General features: G+C 40.5%; 1 protein-coding gene across 4 annotated transcripts in view; it reads right to left on the minus strand.

Moving 5' to 3' along the window:
* dapk2b (death-associated protein kinase 2b) overlaps positions 1-21,635 on the minus strand; it is a 136,685-nt gene that overhangs the window by 15,882 nt on the left and 99,168 nt on the right. For 3 of the 4 annotated variants that reach the window (XM_048520759.2, XM_048520760.2, XM_048520762.2), the window contains exons 3-8: positions 15,755-15,893; positions 13,933-14,059; positions 12,282-12,330; positions 10,706-10,732; positions 10,447-10,599; positions 6,832-6,877 (exon numbers count right to left, since the gene is read on the minus strand). In XM_048520759.2, coding sequence (XP_048376716.2) covers positions 6,832-6,877; positions 10,447-10,599; positions 10,706-10,732; positions 12,282-12,330; positions 13,933-14,059; positions 15,755-15,893 — 541 coding nt within the window. Of the gene's footprint in view, positions 1-771; positions 6,129-6,831; positions 6,878-10,446; positions 10,600-10,705; positions 10,733-12,281; positions 12,331-13,932; positions 14,060-15,754; positions 15,894-21,635 lie in introns of those variants that run through there. The other variant, XM_048520761.2, reaches the window with a different exon arrangement.

A 21,635-nucleotide genomic window follows, 5' to 3' on the forward strand; every position in this document is an offset into this window, starting at 1 on the left:
TGTATGTATGTATAATAAATAGTACCTTGCTATCTTGGCCTTGAGGGGAAAAATAATCATAATTTAATTTCACCCCCATTCCCTGTTTGTCTAACAGTATAGCTGGCCGGTTATAACCAAATGGCAATGTGGTAACCAAATAGTTTATCCTGCATTTCTTTTCTTCCTTCCCAGAAATTAGATGTGAATAAATGTGCTTTATTTGACTGAATGTGAATACATGTTATACCCCACAAAACTTCATTGGTGTTCCCCTTTTCCATCCCCCACCCCCAATCCCACATCATGGGGAAGCAGGGGCAGAGCAAGACCATCTGGTACCTTATGTAACAAGTGCACAAGGGGGCAGCCTAGTGGCTCAGTGGTCAGCACTGCTGCTTCACAGTGCCCGAGGCCCAGGTTCAATTCCACCCTCAGGTGGCTGTCCATGTGGAGTTTGCACATTCTCCCTGCGTCTGCATGGGTTTCCTCCAGTTTCTTTCCACAGTCCAAAGATGTGTAGGTTAGGTGGATTGGCCATGTTAAATTGCCTGTAGTGTTCAGCGATGTGTAAATTAGGTATGTTGTTATGGGGGGGTGGGATGCTCTGAGGATCAGTGTTGACTTGTTGGGCCAAAGGGCCTGTTTCCACTGTAGGGATCTATGATCTTAACTGCATATCTCATTCTACAGACTAAGTTGGATCGTGTAGTGTGATTATGATCACACTATTGCATTCAGGTTAATGTGATAATCAAATTTATTTACAAGAAAGATAAGATAGCAACAGAAAGCACAGCAAGACATCAAATGATACACACTTACAAAAGAAAATAATCAGCACACAAGAGGTTAACTTTTTCTTAATAATCCACCACCTTTATGCAGCGAGACATTCGATAAAACAGCCATTACTGGATCTTCAATATTTTTCTCATTGGCAACACTAATTGTGACCATAGGCTCAATCCTCGAAACCCAGCTAAACAAAAGGAAAGCCTTAGTATATTTTGGAGTTAAAGGCTCAGGATGAGGGGAGTTCAAGGCTCAGGATAAGGGGAGTTCAAGGTCACAACATGTTTGTTATTCATGAACAAGCTGTTATGCAGGAATTTGTTGATGATTTAAACAATACTATTCAGAGTACGATGTAGTTAAATAGACGATGATATCCTTTGATAACTGGCAGAAATTGAAACCACTCAGATTTCTGATTGGCACAATTTGAAACCCCCAATAAAGTAATCAGGTCCCGAAAGGAAATCCCAGAATTGTGATTAATACATAGGACCAAAACATCCAATTGTGGTTGTTTCCTATTGGAAAGAAATGGCAGAATTGATTCAATAGTGCCTTTAAAATCCTGAAAAGGATTCAATAGAGTAGACACTGAGAGTCCATTTTAATGGGGGTTTGGGGGTGAGATTATAAACATATGGCACTTGTTAATGCCGCTATGGTGGACCAGTTAAGAAAAATATCATGGATGCGTTTAAAATAAATTTAAATAAAGTGTTGCAGTTCTGGAATCCACATTTATTAGACAGATGTGTTTGCTTTGGAGAGAGTGCACAGGAGATTCCACCAAGGCAACATCGTGGTAAGAGTTTCAGCTATGAAGAGAAATTTAACAGACTGGGGTTCTTTTCCTTAGGGCAGAGGAGATTAAGAGACAACATGATTGAGATGTATAAAATTATGAGGAGCATAGATAGGGTTGACAAGAAACTTTTCCCTTTGATGACGGGGATATCAATGATGAGGAGTATAGATTTAAGGTAAGGTGTAGAACGGATCAGAGGAAAAACCTTTCCACCCTGAGGGTGGTGGAATCAGCAATTCATCATCTATAAATAAGGTGGAGACAGAAACCGCCATTATATTTACTTATTTATATTAAGTAAAATATTTTGGCATCACAAGCAGACAAGGATATGGGCCAAGTAGTGGAAAATAGGATCAGAATAGCTAGATGTTTGTTTTTGTTTGCACAGACTCGATGGGTCAAAAAAGGCTTTTCCTATGCCATAGATCTTTATGTCTCCATAAGGCTATGTGGGGGCAAGGAATAGAAGTATCGCAATGGTTAGATAATTTAAGACAGCAGGAGGCTAATTTCAGAGCCTATGCGGAGTAGATTGAATCGCAATTTGTGCCAAAGAGCCCACATCAACTTAGAGCCAGCAGAACACTAGACCCTTTTCCATGATTTTATTGGGAATGGGATCCTCCAACTCAATGCTACCTCAATCTCAGTCATCATTGGCTGTCCCTGGATGATGTCCACTCCGGGTAGGTTGGCTTCTTCCATGGATCATTGTGTGACTGAACAGATCAGTTCTTGACCTGCAGACCTTTGAGAAGATTGGGCAGGGCGTCCAGACAAAGATCATGTTTAATATATTTAAGGTGTTTACTGTATTCTTCTTGGCCCTAGAATAGCTCAACCTCTATTATACCCAGTCTACCTGGTCAGAATGGTGTGGGGGTGTTAAAGGTTATCACTGCCTGATCAGGAGGGAAGCGAGAGAGACAGGCAGACACAGGGGTCAGCAAGGGGCAGGCAGATAGACAGTGGAAGAAGGGAGAAAGATGACCAGATGGAGGAGAAAGCAAGAGAGACAGGTTACAGGGAGGGGAATGACAGAGACAAGCAGAGAAGGAAACTGAGGGGCTAGAGGGAAGCCAAGAGACAAGTGAGAGCGAGCGCGAGCGAGACCAGGCAGAGCAAAGAGGGTGCAATTTTTAAAATGTCAGCAGGCAGCAAAATATGTCAGTTTCCTTTGAGAAAGCTTCTCAGTGGGATGATGTCAGCACCCTGGGCCTAAGTCACTTTTTGGTGATCTGAATCTAGCCTGGAAAAGTTCTTCCCAAAAGAAAAAGAGAGATGAGCTCAGCTAATTTTTAAATACCCTGGCAGTTATTTAAACCTGCCTCAGACACTAGTTAACTTGAATTTTTTTAAACTGAAAGTACAGGAAGCAATTTCATTAACAGTGTTAGAGGAGCAGAACATCGATTAGCATGTGTGAAATGCAAGTACATATTGGCAGGTGTGACTGTCTTGTAAACATTTTCAAAAATGTAGTTGTGTTTTAATTGAGCCTGCCATAATTAATGAACTCTTATAAGTGGTGTAGCTGCCAGCGTGTGCTTGGTCCCTGACTGCAATTAGGAAGGGACAGTGTTCCAATTGGTCTCCCATAAACTACAAGACATTACAACTTGCATTTCTACCCATAAGTCTAGCAGCCAATCTCCAGTGATTTGGTCACTTAATCTGCATACTTGCACTAAGACCTGGAAAAATAAATATCAGGACTGATTCTTCAAACTTCCAGGAGAATGTCCAATTGTTAACGTAACAGACTCCGGTTTCAAAAAGTACTACATTGACTGCGAAGAACTTCAGTATACCCTTATGAATTGTGCTTTATAAAAGAAAATTCTTTCCTTATCTCAGATGTTGTTACATGCTGAAGGAAATCGTTGACTTGATGCAGCACAGTAGAAAGTTATGGAAGGTAATGGTTAATACCCGGTTATTGGTGTATTCATTGGGGTATATGCCAGTAGATGTACGGAAGACAGCCTCAGAGTGGTTTGGATTCATGCCCAAGACTAAAAGTGCTTCCAATGGCAAAGATAAATCACAAGTGATTTCCAAAACTAGGCACACTCTTTAAAAAAAAAGGTACCAATAGAATAGGATTTAACTTCCAGGCAAACTTACGGTGTATCAAAGAAACCCTCAACTTTCGGTGAGCATTGGAAATAATGTGTAGTATGACAGGGATTAAAGATGCTTTCCACTTACAGTTACTGTTCCAGCACTTGATATGCTGATAACAAAACTCACTTTTTCACTATTTGAACACTCATTTTATATGAGTTAATGGGTCTGATTTTAATTCTGCAATGTGGATACGTGTAGAGCAAGTTAAAATCTTACCTAATATCTCAGTTAGGCACAGAGGAGAATTTGATGAACACGCCTAACGTTTATGCCAAAGCATAATTCACAGTAATTTCTCAAACTCGTTTCTAAGATGTTGTCAAAAAAAAAAGCAGCCAATAAACTATGCTAATTTAGCTTAATCCTGGCCTGGCACCACCTGTATCTTGATACCTAGGAAACATCAGGTACCTGTCCAATTACCCAAAGCCTCATTTGTGCTTTAAGGGTAAGAAGAAATTATATTCAATGGAAGTCAACTTGACCTCTGCTGAATGTATTTTCCAGCCCACCAGGGTTCACGATGAAATATTGCATGTTCTAAAAAGGCATCAAATTGCTTGTCGAAGGGATGTGATATAGTTTCATTTCCACCAGGAGCTCCAACATTTTTGCTGCGTTGACAGGAGGAATTCTCTTGTTCAGGGTCTGATCATTCAAAAGGTTAACTACAGGTTGAACTTTTGTACTTAATCAGTAAGGAACTCAGCAGCAACTTAAAAAAAGTGACCAGTTACAGCAATTGGGTTTGTAATCCTAAATACATACAGGTTAGTTAATTCACGTCAGATATAATCACTATCCTAATCAATCCATTACTAGCCATCCACAGGCAGAGGTCACATCATTGAAAAGACAATCCTCATTCTTCAGTCCCACACCACTCAGATCAAATTCTTCCACAAATCAACGCAGAAATAGATGCTTGTAAAACTAAAAGATTGTGGACACTAACATTGTACACCACTTCTAATTATTTGATAACTTCCACACACAGTGGAAGCCAAGATGAAAGGAAGAATACTTTGGAGAAAAAAAAACGATTTTCTAACTGACAAATGGGAGAGCAATCTCTTGGCTGGGAGTGCGGAACTATTGAATTTACCCTTCCATCGCTTTGGTTAATAATTGTTTCTTTGTTTTGTTTATCATTTTGTTTAAGTGTGCTTCATTTAACTTGATTAAAAATCGATGCTGTAAAGGATTGTTCTGATTTTTTGTTGAAAGCTGGTCGAACAGATAAAAGTTAATACAAATAGTTCTCAATCTTGATAAAATACTTGAATTTTGCCCTATTCAGAATTTAAATAAAGTAGAAGTACAAAACAAATATAAAAATGAAATACAGAAAGTGTCAGAGGAACTCAGTAGTATGGAGCATCTGTGGAGAGAGAAACCAAGCTAACATCGAGTCCAGTATTGCTCTCTTCCATTCTGCAACATTAATATACTATGTAAACTTTATGTTACAGATCAATATGATATTACACATCAGAACCATTCCAAAATTTATAATATATTTTGTTGTATATTGGGTTTGAAATATCAGCTCTGTTTCTCTCTCCACAAATACTGTCAGACGTTCTGAGTTACTCCAGCACCTTCTGTTCTTATTTCAGATCTCCAGCATCCTGATTACTTTGCTTTAATTGAAATACATTTGCTTCAAACTGTTTTCTTTCTCCAGGATGGTCTGAGCAAAATGTTAAACTTTTCCTATGTTTTAACATCATGTATGAACCTGGTGTCATCAGACTTCCTTTAGGTAACTTTAACGACTCGACTCTGATGCTGTTAGGCTGGTGATAAGTTCTCCATTGCACGTGCCACTTAACAGATCCTTCAGGGTTTCATTCAGATCTTTGTTGAAGACAGAAGCAAAGTTTCCATCCAGGTATCCTTCATTCATATGTTCAGTCTGAAAAGAGGCGATTACTTCCTGGACCCATTTCAATTCAGCAGAGATCTCTTGGCTCAGAGATTCAAAATGGGATTTTAGTTCATCGTATTTTGCATTGACTGTATTCAGCACGTTATGCACACCTTTTATTTCATCTTGGAGCTGCTTCTTCTTGGATTCAGCTTTACGATACTCGTACCTAATCTGGGAAAGATCGTGTCGGACACTTTCATTTTCTTCCTTGTACCAGGATTCCTTTTCATTATAGATTGAAATCAATGCATCAATATCTTCCTGAAGAGAATCGTGTGATGAAGTAAGCCCGCTGAAGGTCGTCTCCATCACAGAGAGGTCCTCTACCACTTTGGCAAATCTTTCAAAGTTCACATATGTGTTATTGGGTGGCATGCTCGAGTGGGATTTGATGGTGTATTCTTTCAGACGTTTGGTCTTCAGCTGCCTGTGATGCTGTTTCTTGCTCTCCTTGTTTCGCTGTGCTTTCTTTTGATGAGACTTCAGTGGATCAGACAGAAGGGTTTCAGATTATTGAGAAATCATTAAAATACACATGGGTATGTTGTACAGATGTAAACGACAGCAGAGTTCCAAGTCCAATTTGAGCACTTCACACAACCAAGGCAGTTAGTGGCACTCCGTACAAACCCTTCCACATTAAAGACTGTGCAATGGGACGCACAATAACATTGCAAACAGCACTCACTACTTACCATAACATGCAAACTGATGGGTTAGTTTCATATCCAATGCAGATATGAATTAGAATTCTAATTGGCTTCCAGGTTACAGATGAATTAAATGAATGAGTATATTATGAATGAAATAAACACAAGAACTGCAAATAAAGTAAAGTAGTTTGTCCCAATGCTCCATATATTATAGTGTGATCGGCTGGCTGCAGACACCGACTAAGGTTTCAATGCCAAATATAAAACAGTATTTGAAACAGTTCCCCATCCCATAACATTGCATGAGAGGCATTAAATAAAACAACACATTAAGCAAAACAAAAAATGAATCTGAAAAGGTGAAAGAAACCAATATTGTAAAGTACTGGCGAGATGTAAAGATGAAGATCACTGCAATTACTTCGCTGCATGCGAGTTAATGCGCAGGCAGTTAAGTAACAACATCACATAGCAGTCAACAGAAAACACAATGCAATTTGATTCAATTTGACATGAATGTTAACACTCACCATTATCCATGGGTGTGAAAGAGCTTCTTTAATGCTTAACCTTTTCCTGAATAAAATGAAACATCATATAAAAACACATACAGAAAATTTTATTTCATTATTAAATTACATAACTAAAAGAAATCAGCAAAATACATTAAAACACATTTGACTATAACTGTAATGCTGTAATAAAAGTAAATGTTGCATCCCTGCATGGTTAGTTTAGAAGGAAATTTATCAGTCACAAACAGAACAATATTTCTGACATGAGGTAGGAGGTGGCATGCTGGGAGAGAAAGGATATTTTAGAATTCTCAGACCTTACCAAAATTTGAACAATTTAGTGATTTTGGAATCTTTCATTATGCTCATTTCTTTAAAAAAGAGTTTTTAAATTTGAGATAAATATTCCCACTTGCCTTCTCCTTTAAAGACATCCGGATAAGGTTTTGGTAATTTAGGATGCTGTGCAGGACAACATTTCTATTTACAGGCATTAAATCTTGAAATTATCCCATTTAATTCACACAATTAATGTCATTCCTTTGAACAGCAATGGATCAATCAAATCCTTTTTCTTAAAAACTTTAAATTATTAAGTGAATTTATTTTGGAAAAGGTGTAATATTTGTATTCTGGTAATACTAACTGACATTCCCACATTGATTCTTCTCTCTTCAAGAAGCAAGACTGCAAAGTCACAGTCTAACACTAAGCTAACCTATTACACTTTCCTCACCCCCAGCATGAATAAATGATTCTCTCTGTTCCAGTGTTGTGCATCAAGTCTCCTCTAAGCCATTTGCTCCTCACACTAAATCCTCTGGGCTGGATATTTCAGCCACAGGGTATAATTCTCACAATCCAGTCTGCCTATGCTTCTCGTACTTTTGTACACCTCAATCAGATCCCCTCAGCCTCCTGTGCTCCAGGAAAAACAAACCCAACCTATCCAGTCTCTACAAAACTGAGCCTTTTCGTCCCAGGCAATATCCTAGTGAATCTCCTCTGTATCCTCTCCAGTACAATCATGTTCCTCTAACAATATGACAACCACAATTACATACAGAATGCATCCGAGGCCTAATCAAAGCTCTATGAAGGATTTCTTTACTCCTACATTCTAAATCCAGCTAATGAAGGTAAGCATATGTCTTCTTCCCCAGCCTATTTACCTGTGCTGACACTTACAGGGATCTATGGACTTGTACACCCAAGGTCCCTTTTTTCCTCAGATCTCCCTGGGGACCTACTATCATTGTGTGTTTCCTTCCCTTAATCAGACCTCCCAAAATGTATCACCTCACCGTTATCAGGATTAAATTACATCTGCCATTGCTCTGACCAATTTCAATTTGATCAATATCAGACTGTGGTCTGAGGCCATCCTCATCACTATCGACAACATGCCAATATGTGTGTCATCTGAAAACTTATTATTAATTATACCTTCTCCATTCACATTCAAACCTTCAAATGTACATAACAAGCAGCAAAGGACAAAGGTCTTCAAAGGGCAGGGACTTGTTTGACAGAAGCCGCTAGTCTTTGGGTATGTACAATATATGGATTTAGGATACCAACTGCTGTGTCCATGTGGTCGTTTGAAATTGCTGACCTATTCACCAATATGCCACTTGAAGCACAAACAACTTTGTTTCAGCAATATATAATCTAGGAATCAATTTTCACTAAACTTCTGAAGTCAGCATTTCAAGCTCTGTTTCCATGATGCTATGCTATTCCTGTGGGATCCCTGCCAGGCAACAGGCACATCTTGACCAATCAGAGTCAACCTGGACATCATATCTACTCAAATTCATCATCAAAATAAACAACCTCGACAGTAAAATGTGAGAGCTTGCTGTACCCAAAGTGTTCATTGCATTTCCAATAGCATAAGAGTGACGATATTTCATAAGTGCTTCAGTAGACAAGATCTTTCCTGTGTTTATATTGATCACAGGCTGAAGGATGAAGCTAAGAACATGTCATGAAGCAGAATAATGGTAAATTATTAAACAGAATAGGTTGCCAAGAATTTCTCACATGTCCAATAGTCAAGCATTTATTCATTTGTGGAGTGTGCACATCTCCGGCTGGGCCAGCATTTATTGCCCAACCCTGGTGTCCTTGAGAAAACAGTGGCTAGCTGCTTTCTTGGGTTGCTGCAGTCCATTTGGCATCAGGACCCCAACAGCATTGTTAGGGATTTCCAAGATCTTGACTCAGTGACACTGAAGGAACAATGATATATTTTCAAAAGCATGATTTGGAAGGGAACTAGCAGGTGGCGGTATTTCTCTGTACCTGCTGCTTTTGCCCTTCTAAATAGAAGTGGTCATGGACTTGGAAGGTGCTGTTGAAGGGGTCTTGGTGAGTTAATGCAGTGGATTTTGTAGATTGTACACATTGCTACCACCATACATCAGTGGGAAAGGGAGTAAACATTGTAGGTGCTGAGTTCGGGTGCCAATCAATCAGGCTGCTTTTTCTTGGATGGTGACAACTTCCCTTGGATGTTGTTTTAGATCCTGGACATAACTTAGGGAGTCAGGAGGTGAATTACCCACTGCAGAATTCCTTATTGTTGACCTGCTGTTGTAGCCACTGTATTTATATGGCTGGTCCAGTTTAGTTCCTGGTCAACGGTAGACACTAGGATGATGATTGTGAGGGATTCAGTGACAGTGACACCAATGACCATCAAGAGGTGATGGCTATATTCTCACTGATGGAGATAGTCACCTCCTGCCATTTGCACGGGGGAATGTTACTCATGCCTAAATCTAGATATTGTCCAGGTCTCTTGCTTCAAATTGGCACAGACTGTTTCAGTGTCTGAGGAGCTGCAAATATTAACATTGGTGATTGCACAATGAACATTTTCACTTCTGACCTGGAGATAGAAGAAACATAATTGATGAAGCAGCTGAAGATGGTTGGGCCCTTGACACTACCCTGAGAACCTCCTTCAGAGATGCCCTTGTACTGAAATGACTGATTTCCAACACTGACAGCCATCTTCCTATGTGCCTGGTATGACTCCAACAGTAGAGAGAGACTCCCCCCCAATTCCCATGGACTCCAATTTTACTAGGGCTCCTTGATCTGACAGGTCAGTCAAATGCCGCCTTGCCATCAAGGGCAGTCACTCTAACCTCACATCACCCCTTGAGTTCAGCTCTTTTGTCCATATTTGAACCAAGGCTGTAGAGAAGTAAGGAACTGATTGGCTCTAGTAGAACCCAAATCAGGTGTTAGTGAGCAGGTCATTGCTAAGGAACTGCTGCTTGATAGCACTGTTGATGACACATTCAACACGTTACTGATGACTGCCCAGTCTGCTCTCAATCTCCCCTTTGTGTGTGGAGACAAAGGAAACAAAGTAGCACCATAACCTGTTCTTTACTTAAAAATGTTTTTACACCAATTTATTTAGAATTTATGAACACAAAAATAATTCTGCACATTTTGGCTTTCCTAACTGATAATTTCAGTGTTCCTACCCTTGGAGTGATCAAGAAATGCCTCAACTAAATGATTTTATCAATTGACACTAATTACAAAAGTTCCTGAATCTTGAAGATCCTATCCTCCCAACATTCATCTAATCCAAGTGACATTCCTCACCTGGTATCTTTCACCAGAAGCTTTTTAATGAAGTCCTTTGCCAGTTCACTGGTGTGGCTAAAGAATTCTTCATCAAAGTCATAATTCATGGCAGAGATGTTGGCAAGGGTTTCTTGCTTCGTGTCACCGAGGAAAGGGGAAGCGCCACTTAACCTGCTCCACAGGCGACAAATCAAATTCACAGGTTAAAAATCAGAAAGCTGTTCACCCCTAACTGCTAAAAATGTCAGTATTTGTAAATGATGTGTGTCATACTCACAGTATATAGGTAATGACTCCTATGCTCCTGCAAAATAAAACATCAAACTGAAGTTGCACAATATTTAAATCACCATGAGTAAAAATTCCTTTAATGTGCCAGAATATGTCTAACATTTACAACACATTACATTTATATAGCACTTTTAAAGCTGTGAAAAGTTTAACAGTTCTTCACAGGATCGGTATAAAACAAAACATGATACCAAGACATTTTAGAAGGTATTGATCAAATGATCAAAAGCTTGATTAGAGAGATAATTCCAAAAATTGTGGAATATTTTAAAGAGGAGAGGCAGGGAAGTGAGGCAGAGAGATCAAAGGAGGAAATTACAGAGCTCAGGGTCTCAGTGATAGAGGTATGTCTCCACCAATGATGAAAGTGATTAAAAATTGGGGATGCTTCAGAAGGCAGAATTGGATGAGCAGATCTCTTGGGTCATTAATGTAGCACATAAAACAGGAACAGCAGCAGGTCACTTGGCCCCTCGAACTTACTCCACCATTCATTAAGGTCAGGACTGATCTGGTTGTGGCCTCAGCTCCAATTTCCAGACTGTCTCCATGATCCTTGACACTCTTGTTAAAGAACCTCTCTAACTGAACTTTGAATGTATTCAATGGCCCAGCCTTTAGCTCAAGAGATTGCAGAGTTGTCAATGTTTAAAATTACAGATTCAATAGTTTCCTACTTTCCTAAACAAAAAGAACCACTAAATAAACATACAAATATAAAGACTATAACCTTCTCAGCAGTTTCAAAATTTAATGTAATTTGGTTAGTAGCCATCGCGTTTGGTTACATTGGACGAACAGAAAATGGTTTACAGTGTCCTATTTAAACACTAACTAAATTTGAGCCATCACTGATTCTGTATCAATTCTTAGGCGTTGACAGGGCCAGGGAAATTCAAATCTCCCGGGTCATCACACTGCTGCTTGCATCCTGAAATTAGTAATGGCCTTACAGTAAAAGATTGGATATTTCAGCTACTCAGTCATCAAGCCGGTGTTATTGGTATCAGGTGCAGCACAGTGGCTCAGCGGTTAGCACTGCTGACTCACAGAGTCAGGGACACGGTTTGCTTCTACTCTTGGGTGACTGTCATTATGGGGTTTGCACAATTTTCCAGTGAGAGTTCCTCCCACAATCCAAAGACATGCAGGTTAGACGGTATGGCCATAGTGAATTGCCCATTGCGTCTGGGGATGTGCAGGGTGGGTGGATTAGCCATGGGAAATGCAGGGTCACAGGGATAGGATTGGGGTGTGGGTCCGAGTGGGATGCTCTAAGGGTTAGTATGAACTCTATGGGTTGAATGGCCTGCTTCTGCATGGTAGGGATATTAACTTAGCAAAAAACTGTCAAAATTGGTGAAATTTATTTTCACTATAATGTTATAAACAACAGTTTTATTAAAATATGAGAAGCTGGTGTGTTATTATTCACACTACAACTTCTCTGGCCTATTTAAACCACTAAAGATACAGGTGAAAGACTATCTAGCTCAGGCTGTGAATGATATTTGGTTTCACTCATCTTTCAAAAGAAAGAGATGTGTATTTTGTTTACTCACCACATATCTGCAGGAAGCCCAAGGGGCTCATAATTCACAATTTCTGGAGCTGGAATATATAAAAAAACATTTAAGATTGGTAATGTGAAATCTATTTCACAAATTCCATCAAAAACATGTGAACTTTAAATGTATGTTCCTACAAGATTAGATCAACACCATTGTTTGTGAATAGTTCCTCCAATATCATTGCTGAAGTCTTTTGGGGTGCACAGGTGTTGAAAATGAGAAGTGGGAACCACGGAAATGGTCAAGGATTCTGGTGACTACACGAACAGGAAGCACTCGATGTACAGGGTGGGCATTTAGTGGGGTAGGCAGGACGACATTTCAGAAACTCCAGAGCGCAAAGTGAAATCATCAGATGGAGATGCTAGAAGAGAGGGATGGCATTCTTGGCAACAGAGGCAGGATGAGAAGATCCAGGATCTATGGGAGGCAATGGATTCATTGGAATCTCTCACTGACTGATGGCAAAAGAATATCAGAGACGGGTAAAAAGTATTAGGAAGGCAGATCAGATGAAGATTCTAAAATCCAATCAAAAAAATTCTGAAAAAGTGAGTGTGAGGAGAAGCAGCAACCAAAATGAACAGTAAAGGGACTGTACAGGGTTGGAATAACATTTGCATGCCTTACAGCAACATACAAGGAGTGTGCAAATAATCGGGGATGTGGCGGAAAGGCCGACAGGCATATTTCCCAAACCAAACATTGTTGTTGCAGAGCAGGCAGATCTAGAGTTTCACTTCCATGTTCACTTCTGTGATACCATTTCCTTTCTGCATTCTTCGTTTTTCACATTATTTCTAGGAATGGCCAGAATCTTTTGTCCTTTAACTATTCTGAGTGTGGTTCTTATTCTAGGAACACCTCAAGGCCTGTTGTAGACATGGAGGCCTGTGATGGTTAAATCCCTACCTGCTGAAGCATTGCTCATAGACATATAGGGTGTACTTGTGAACAGCAGTCTCCTGTCCGCTGCTCATAGACATATAGGGTGTACTTGTGAACAGCAGTCTCCTGTCCGCTGCTCATAGGCGCACTTTCTTGCTAATATTGTTTAGTTTGCATTGCCTTTCACATTGATTAACTAGGTCTGAACAAAAGTATGCTGTCTGCTTCAATTAAATCAATGTCATCCCCTTCTCATTCTACATCTCCCACACTGAATTGGAAACTACATTCTATAATAGTTCTACAGCACCAGCAGTAACTGGCATCTTGTGATTTGCATGCTAAATGCTTTGTATAGTATTTTCCCAAGTTTCAATTCAGTGTGGGAGACCTCTGGTACCCTGGAAGTCAGGAAAAAGTACTACATTCAATATACTGGGGGTGAAATTGGACAAGGACATGAATATAAAATGGGTAGTACCACATTAACTGTTATTATACACCCAGCAGACACAGTCTGGACAGGAGTATCACTGGAAGTATAAACGAGCAAAGAATGTGAATCTGCTTTACCAGGGTCACCCCACTGAGTTCTAACAAACACAACAATAAATCATTCTAACATTCGGCCTTAATTTAACTACACATTGTTCAACATTTCACCCTGCTTACAAAGCATTCTTTTTTCCTTTGAATATATCTGGTCTACAATCAAAATTATGAAAACTGTAGCTTTAAAAAAAAAAGGACCTACCGACAAATTCAGGGGTTCCGAATATGTTTTTAAATTCAACTCCATCCTCAATCGTATGAGCGAGGCCAAAGTCTATCAACTTGATATGCGGTACAGGTACCTTGTCGAGAAGCATAATGTTTTCTGGCTGAAAACATATTTCACAAGAAGAATATTCACAACATAGCAATCATCAAGCCCAGTTTGATACCGAGCTAACAGTTCTGAGAGTTAGTGACGTGTATAACTTTGAAGCTTAGCAAAGGCTTGGAACCCTACCCCAGCAAAAACAAAGAAGTGCTGAAACAGAGTATTGCAAAACAAAATGCTCTCAATACAATTTCTCAAACTTTTCATGTTTTTTAGTATATTTGGTAGGATAGAATGTCAATATTGCTGCCATTCTGTGGAAAAATTCCATTTGCACTCATAACAGCACGTTGCAAGATACCAAAGTTAAAAGAAAAATAACATTTCAACTGTATGAAGGAAGAGTGCAGACTGGCTGGCAAGGACATTGGCTCGTTGAGGTGTTTCCATGGTGAATGCACTAGTTAAATGATGACTGACAGTTAACAGTTTAAATTGTGATTCTGATTGCCCATCCTAAACTGAGCCTTTGTGGCTGTGATTTGAGCCTTTGGCATTTACAGACTACATACCTTGCATCACACCAGCATTGAAAGTCAAATACCACATTACTGATTTAGGTGATTGGTAGAATGTCATTTTGGCTTTTGCCGTATTCTGTTGGTGGTGAGCACCACTCCTATTGATATAACAGCATGTAAACGGCTGTACTCATTGCTCAAACATTAGCGATTCCTTACCCCATAGTAATCTGAGGAAGGCAGGGCACTCTCTGGCTAAAAGGGACAGATTTTAGGTCTAGTGTGATGCCAGGTATGTAAGTCATAAATTCCAAAAAAAACTCTGAAATTTTCAAACAGCAAAACCAGTTCAGGATTGTCAGTTGGGATTGTACTTGTACGTTCAGAGGCTACATTTGACCCTATACTTTGCAGACAGAAGAAACATGTATGCACACTGCACTGGGGTTCGATGGAATTACATAGTTGACAGTCATTCTCTGGTTTCTCAGGGATATGTCTTGACCAATTAGATTCAACTTGCTTGGTTTAATATTTGAACAATGGCAGTGACCTGTTAGTCATCATTAATAGGTACATTTTCAACCAATGTATCACCAATCACAAGCCTACTTGCAAACCAATAAACAAACTGCACTCATTCAGTATGAAGGCTAAATTTTCCTTTATTTTGACATTTCTTATGAATTGTCCTGATGTATGACAGAGGACCTTCTTTGACACTTTTCTTTTCAGTAATATCATTTAATTATGCCTCACAGTTGAATTGAGAAATGATGCATCTTGGCCCAAAAGAGTCTACATAGTATTTTAAACAGAAACTTTCTAGGGCACATACTTTACTATAGGAAATTTAAAGATAAATGTTAACTCAGGTTTGGGAAGAGTTCCCAGTTCATCTTGAATTGTTTACTGTCTGAGGAGTCTTCAGTTTAACATCTCAGACTCAAGACAGCACCTCCAACAATGCAGCGCTCAGTCCATAATACTCTCAATGGTGTTGACAAAACTCTAAATTGGGAAGCAAGACAGAGCTACCACTGAGCGTCCAACTAGGCTTTTAAATAAAACTGTTGTTTTCCATGAGCATATTTAGCCTTTGTGCAGACCTCTCAGCAGTTATACAGTCTATTAAAATTTAAGCAATGGGAGAAATATAAAATAATGATGCACCTTGAAAACAAGAAAAGGAGTTATGTTCTCCAGAGTTAAATAACAGAAAGGAACTCTACCTTGAGATCAAAGTGTGCGATGTTTTTGGAATGGAGATAGTGCACTCCGTCCAAGATTTGTTTAATAAATGCAGTTGCTTCTTCTTCACTCAGAGATTCTTTCTGAGCCAAGAAGTCAAACAGCTCTCCTCCAGATACCCTGGAAAAAAAAATCTCTCTTCATAACATGCATCAAACGAAGCGAGAGTCGAGCGACGCAAAGTCATAAGACATAGGCCATTCAGCTCCTCGAGCTTGCCTCACTATTCAATAAGATTATGGCCACCCTCTCCACTAATTATGGAGGCAAGTTGAGCACTTAATTATGTCAGATGATAGATAATGGTGCACTCGACAACAATTATTAAATGTTGCTAAATTTGTATCCAATTCCGACTATTGGTGTAGGCTTCCTTCCCAAATTACTGCTCCTGCAAGGAAACAGTTACATATGTAAATCAATCTTTTATGAGCTGCAACTTGTACCTCAGTGTATAATATTAACCCATTACAGTTGGATATCCTTGAGTAGAGGCCATGGGAGTTATTAAATGCAGGTGACAGGGTTTCAAACATTGAGCCCATTGTTACCTCCCCCTAGAAAGGCCCAGAGTTATGTCTGGCATGCTTTGGACAGCAGCAGAATCCAGGATCCCATGGGGAGTATTCATTAACAGGATGAGGGCAAACACTGGCCAGGCAGCACTTATTGCCCATGCATAATTGCCCAGAGGGCAGCTCAGAGTCAACCACATTGCTGTGGGTCTAGAGTCACATGTAGGTCAGACTAGGTAAAGGATGGCGGTTTCCTTCCCTAAAGGAAGGGCATTAGTGAACCAGATGGGTTTTCCAACAAACAGCAGTGGATTCATAGTCATCATTAGATTCTTAATCCCAGATATTTTATTGAATTCAAACTCGACTATCTGCCATAGCAGGATTTGAACCCAAGTGCCCAGAATGTTATTGGGGTTTCCGAATTAACAGTCCAGCAATAATACCCCTAGGACACCACCTGCTCCTAGGGAAGAATTTCCCCACCAATCCAAATCTGAGCTGTCAGCCAGCTGCCACCCATTATAGCAGCACCACCTGGGGAGCAGTGTAGCTGCTGGTGCTGCATCTAACAGAGGCCCAAGAGTTAACACAGGGGCCAAGGTCAATGAGGGTGGGATAGGGGTGTGAGGGTTTTAGAAAAAAAATGCAGTGGGCTGCCTCTTAGCAAGCTTCCTCCTTCCCAACACTACAGACTCTTGATTGGGCACTATCTGCCTTTGAATGGGGGAACCCATCTCCAGGAGGTGCAAAAGAAACAAGCTAAAATGTTTGCTTTTTAAAGAGACAATGGCCCACCTGCTGGTGGTTGCAAGAGGAGGCCTTTGTGGGCATTACCTGGTGGTAGGTCAGGAGGGCAGCAGCAAGGCCACCCAATTAAATAACCCACACCTCCAAATTCACTCAAGGTGGGGCATTAAATTGTGCCATATCTGGAATGTGCAGCAGATTCTCCATCTGCTTCATTGGTTAGTCAAATACCTGTCCTGATATAAACATCACTGTTTATAATTTGCTCACAGGATGTTGATATTGCTGGCTGGGTCTGCATTTACTGGCCATCCCCAACTGCCCTGGAGGAGATGGTGGTGAGGAGCTGCCTTCTCAAAATACTGTAATCCTGGTCTTTAGGCTAAAGCTGATTCTCAAGGGCTGCAACACAGGGCAGCAGGAACACAATAGCACAAGCCAAAAAGACTGAGCCTTGTTCTAATTGTCTGTTTCCTGCACAGCTACGTTGGGTTTGTTTAACTCGGGAGCAAAGTTTCACCATCTTATGTAATTTCAATGAAAATGCAAAATACCGTGGACACTGGAAATTTGAATTTAAAATAAACAGAGCATGTTGGAAATACTCAGTAACAATCTTCATTAGAGGCTGTAAGATGTTGAATTTCAGGTCAAGGTGACCTATCATTGAACGTGCATTTTAATATGAGAGAAAAATACATGGTTACATGGATGCCAACATAGACACATGCAGTGTGGACTATTAGAGAGGTGTTGGCTGAATTATAGGGGGAAGAAGTTACAATGTGGACTAAAGGGAAGGGGTGCAGCCTGGATTTAACTTGAAGGTGTTTCAGACTGCAGGCTTAGTTTTTGACTGGTTTAAAGTGGCCTTTTTTCACAAACGAAAAAAAAAATACTTGACTGGATACTCTATTCTGTTTGTTTTGTTAACACTTTATCCAGGAACGAGGGACTGATGGTTTTGTTGGCCTACTGGCATGTTTTGCTTTACAAGTTGATAAATCATTTCTCTTGCTGGCAATTCTGAATGTCCATTTCCAACCCATTGTCAACAGATACACAAAATTTATGTGCAATTAATTCTTTGCCAGGAATCCGCTTTGGACAAGAGACCTTTCTCAGCATGATGAGTAACTTCAAACAAGTTCCTTTTCAAGCACAGATGATTGAATTGCATTGCGTATCGTCATTGTTCCCAGTGAATACGTGTGCACAGACCCTACAGCAGCTGTGTTTAATGTCACCAGCAAAATCGGTTTTCCACTTTGGAAACAACACTGCTAATAAAAGAAACTAGTCTATCACTTGCATCTTGGTTACATCACCACTTTTTCCTCCTTTCTATTCCATTTCTTTTCACTTTGACAGATTATATATTTGAATGAGTGCAAGCAATGCTAGGATGTTTCACTATCTTCCCAGGAAAGGCCAATTCCAAACAAAAGAATCATTGATTTGTGAGATTAGATTTAAACTTAGTGGAGCCTGGCTAGAATGTTGTAAAAGTTATACAGGGCAAGCTTTTCAATAATAAAACTAATTCAATGCTGATAAATGATGGGATGAAAAGTCATCAAGAATCTACCTACGTCTGCCTGAAAATGACACAGTCTCCGTATTCAGAACTCGATCATTATAGAGTGCAAGCAGCCCTTCTGCTCTATAATGTAACAATCACCAGGGGAATACCAAATAGTCCAGCTCAAATATCAGTGAAGCATCAGTAGCTGCAGTGCCAATTCTCTCAAATCAGCAGTTTACCCTCTGCTCCAGTTGGAAGCCAGATGAAGATTGTTTTGAACTTAAAGTGCCTTCCCATGAGGATCCCATCAGTGGTTCCAAGCACTGCCACCTTGGCTAAGGTTATTGGCCTGCTCTGCCACTAGTATCTGTGATAGCTGAGGAGTTTCATTCACTAGGCAAGTTATTACCAAATGTTCAGTGATCCCTTGCATCCAATGGAGATATCATCACTGATAGCACTACAATCACCTGATGACATTCTTCTCACTTGCACTCTAAACCCAAAATGAAGCCTGGAATTAGAATAAATCTGATGATAAATGTAATGAGAGGTGCCACAGTGGCTCAGTGGTTAGTACTGATGCCTCAAAGCGTCAGGGACCCAGGTTCGATTCTGCCCTTCAACAACTGACAAAATGGAGTTTGTGCATTCTTCTTGTGTCTGTGTGGGTTTCCTCCAGGTGCTCCCACAGTCCAAAGATGTGCAATGGACAGACCATCTGGCATCTACTAGAAAATACAGCCCTATCAAGCCTACAAAGTTGTTCTTAATAACATCTGGGGTCTAGCCTCAAAATTGGGAGATCTGTCTCACAGACTAGTCAAGTAACAGCCTAACATAATCATAGTCACAGAATCATACCTTACAGACAAAGTCCCAGACACTGACACCATCACCATCCCTAGATATGAACTGTCCCACTGGCAGGACACACCCAGCTGAGATAGTGGCACCATGGTATACAGTCAGGAGGGAGTTGACCTGGGAGTCCCCAACATGGACTCCCAACTCCTTGAAGACTCATGGCATCAGGTCAATCATTGGCAAGGAAATCTCCTGCAGATTCCGATGCACTGTCCTGCCTCAGCTGGTGACTCGGTGCTCCTCCATGCTGAACATTCCTTGGGGGAAAAACTGAGGGTGGCAATGTATGCTGCGCGGTGGACTTCAATGTGGCCCAGGAGTACCACTGCTTAACAAACTGGTCAAATCCTATAAAGATATAGCTGCTGTCTGTGGTTGGTTCACTCACCGAGTGATTCATTAGTTTGCAGACGTTCCATTACCCTGGGTAGCATCGTCAGTGCTGCCTCTGATGAGGACTCTGAAGGCTATACTGATGATGTTACCCAGCAGGGAAATGAAATGTTTGCAAACTAATGAAGCACTCGGTGAGTGAACCAATCACAGCATCCACCACCCGACCTAGAAATCTACCCAAGAACCCTATATTGCTGCTAGACTGGGTCCAGATGTTGAGGGAACCAACAAGAAAAAAATATATATATATTTGAGCTGTCCTCACCAATCTACTTGCCATGACATTAACTCAATAGAAGTGACTACTACACAGTCTTTGGCAGAGATAAAGTCCAGCATTCACCTTGAGAATACCCTCCATCATGTTGTGTGGCACCGTCACCATACTGAATGAGAAAGGCTTCAACAGACCCACCAACTCAAAACTGGGCATCCACAAGGCACTGTGGGCCATCAGCATCTGGACAGTATTCCAACAGAAATCAGCAAATTCATGGCCCTGCACACCTCCCACCTACTACTACCATAAGCCACAGCATCAACCTTGGTTTAAAAGAGTGTGTGCTGGAACGCATGCCCAGGCACACCTAAAGATCTGGTGAAGGTACAACAGAGTTCTTCTCACTGCATTTCACATTGTTGAGCAATTCTCAAATCCATCCTGGTTTTATTTGTTATTATTTTAATGGTAGTATTTATTGCCCAGAGGACAGTTAAGCGACAACCACATTGTTGAGAATCACATGTAGGCCAGATCAGATAAGGAGAACTGATTTCTTTCTTGCAGGTTATTAGTGAACCAGACAGGTTTTTATGACATTTTTACATGGTCACCATTAGACTAATGCTTTGCATTTCAGATTTGGATTCCATTGGATTCAAATTTCATCATCTGTCTTTGTGGAATTTAATCCATAAGTGAATTATCCCGGGCTTCTGGATTTCTAACACAGAAATAGAGACAGATCTATAGCACAAAGGAAAAAGGCCCTTTTTGGTTGATCATGTCCACATCTGTCAAAAACCACCACCTAATTATTTTAAGTGATAATGGGAACTGCAGATGCTGGAGAATCCAAGATAATAAAGTGTGAAGCTGGATGAACACAGCAGGCCAAGCAGCATCTCAGGAGCACAAAAGCTGATGTTTCGGGCCTAGACCCTTCATCAGAGGGTGATGATGAGGGGTCTAGGCCCGAAACGTCAGCTTTTGTGCTCCTGAGATGCTGCTTGGCCTGCTGTGTTCATCCAGCTTCACACTTCATTACCTAATTAATTTTAAACCCATTTTCCAGCACTTGACCCATTTTCTTGTATACCTTAGTATTGCAAGTGCACACCTAAACACTTCTGAAATGTTATGGGGGTTTTGTGCCTATAACAGTCCCCAGATTCTAATGGCATCTATCCCAGAGTACGGAGGGTAGAAAGGGATCAAGTTAGCGAGTTGAGAAGATTTGTAGCTCAGGCTGAGATTCTGGATGCGAGTTTGCTCGCTGAGCTAGAAGGTTAGTTTCCAGACGTTTCATCACCATTCTAGGTAACATCATCAGTGAGCCTCCGATGAAGCGCAGGTGTTATGTCCCTTTCTATTTATCTGGTTAGGTTTCCTTGGGTTGGTGATGTCATTTCCTGTTCTTTTTCTCAGAGGGTGGTAGATTGGCTCCAAATCAATGTGTTTGTTGATGGAGTTCCGTTTGGAATGCCATGCTTCTAGGAATTCTCGTGCATGTCTCTGTTTGGCTTGTCCTAGGATGGATGTGTTGTCCCAATCAACGTGGTGTCCTTCCTTATCTGTACGTACGGATA

The sequence above is a fragment of the Stegostoma tigrinum genome, chromosome 36, assembly GCF_030684315.1.
Source record: "Stegostoma tigrinum isolate sSteTig4 chromosome 36, sSteTig4.hap1, whole genome shotgun sequence".
Classification (NCBI taxonomy): Eukaryota; Metazoa; Chordata; class Chondrichthyes; order Orectolobiformes; family Stegostomatidae; genus Stegostoma; species Stegostoma tigrinum.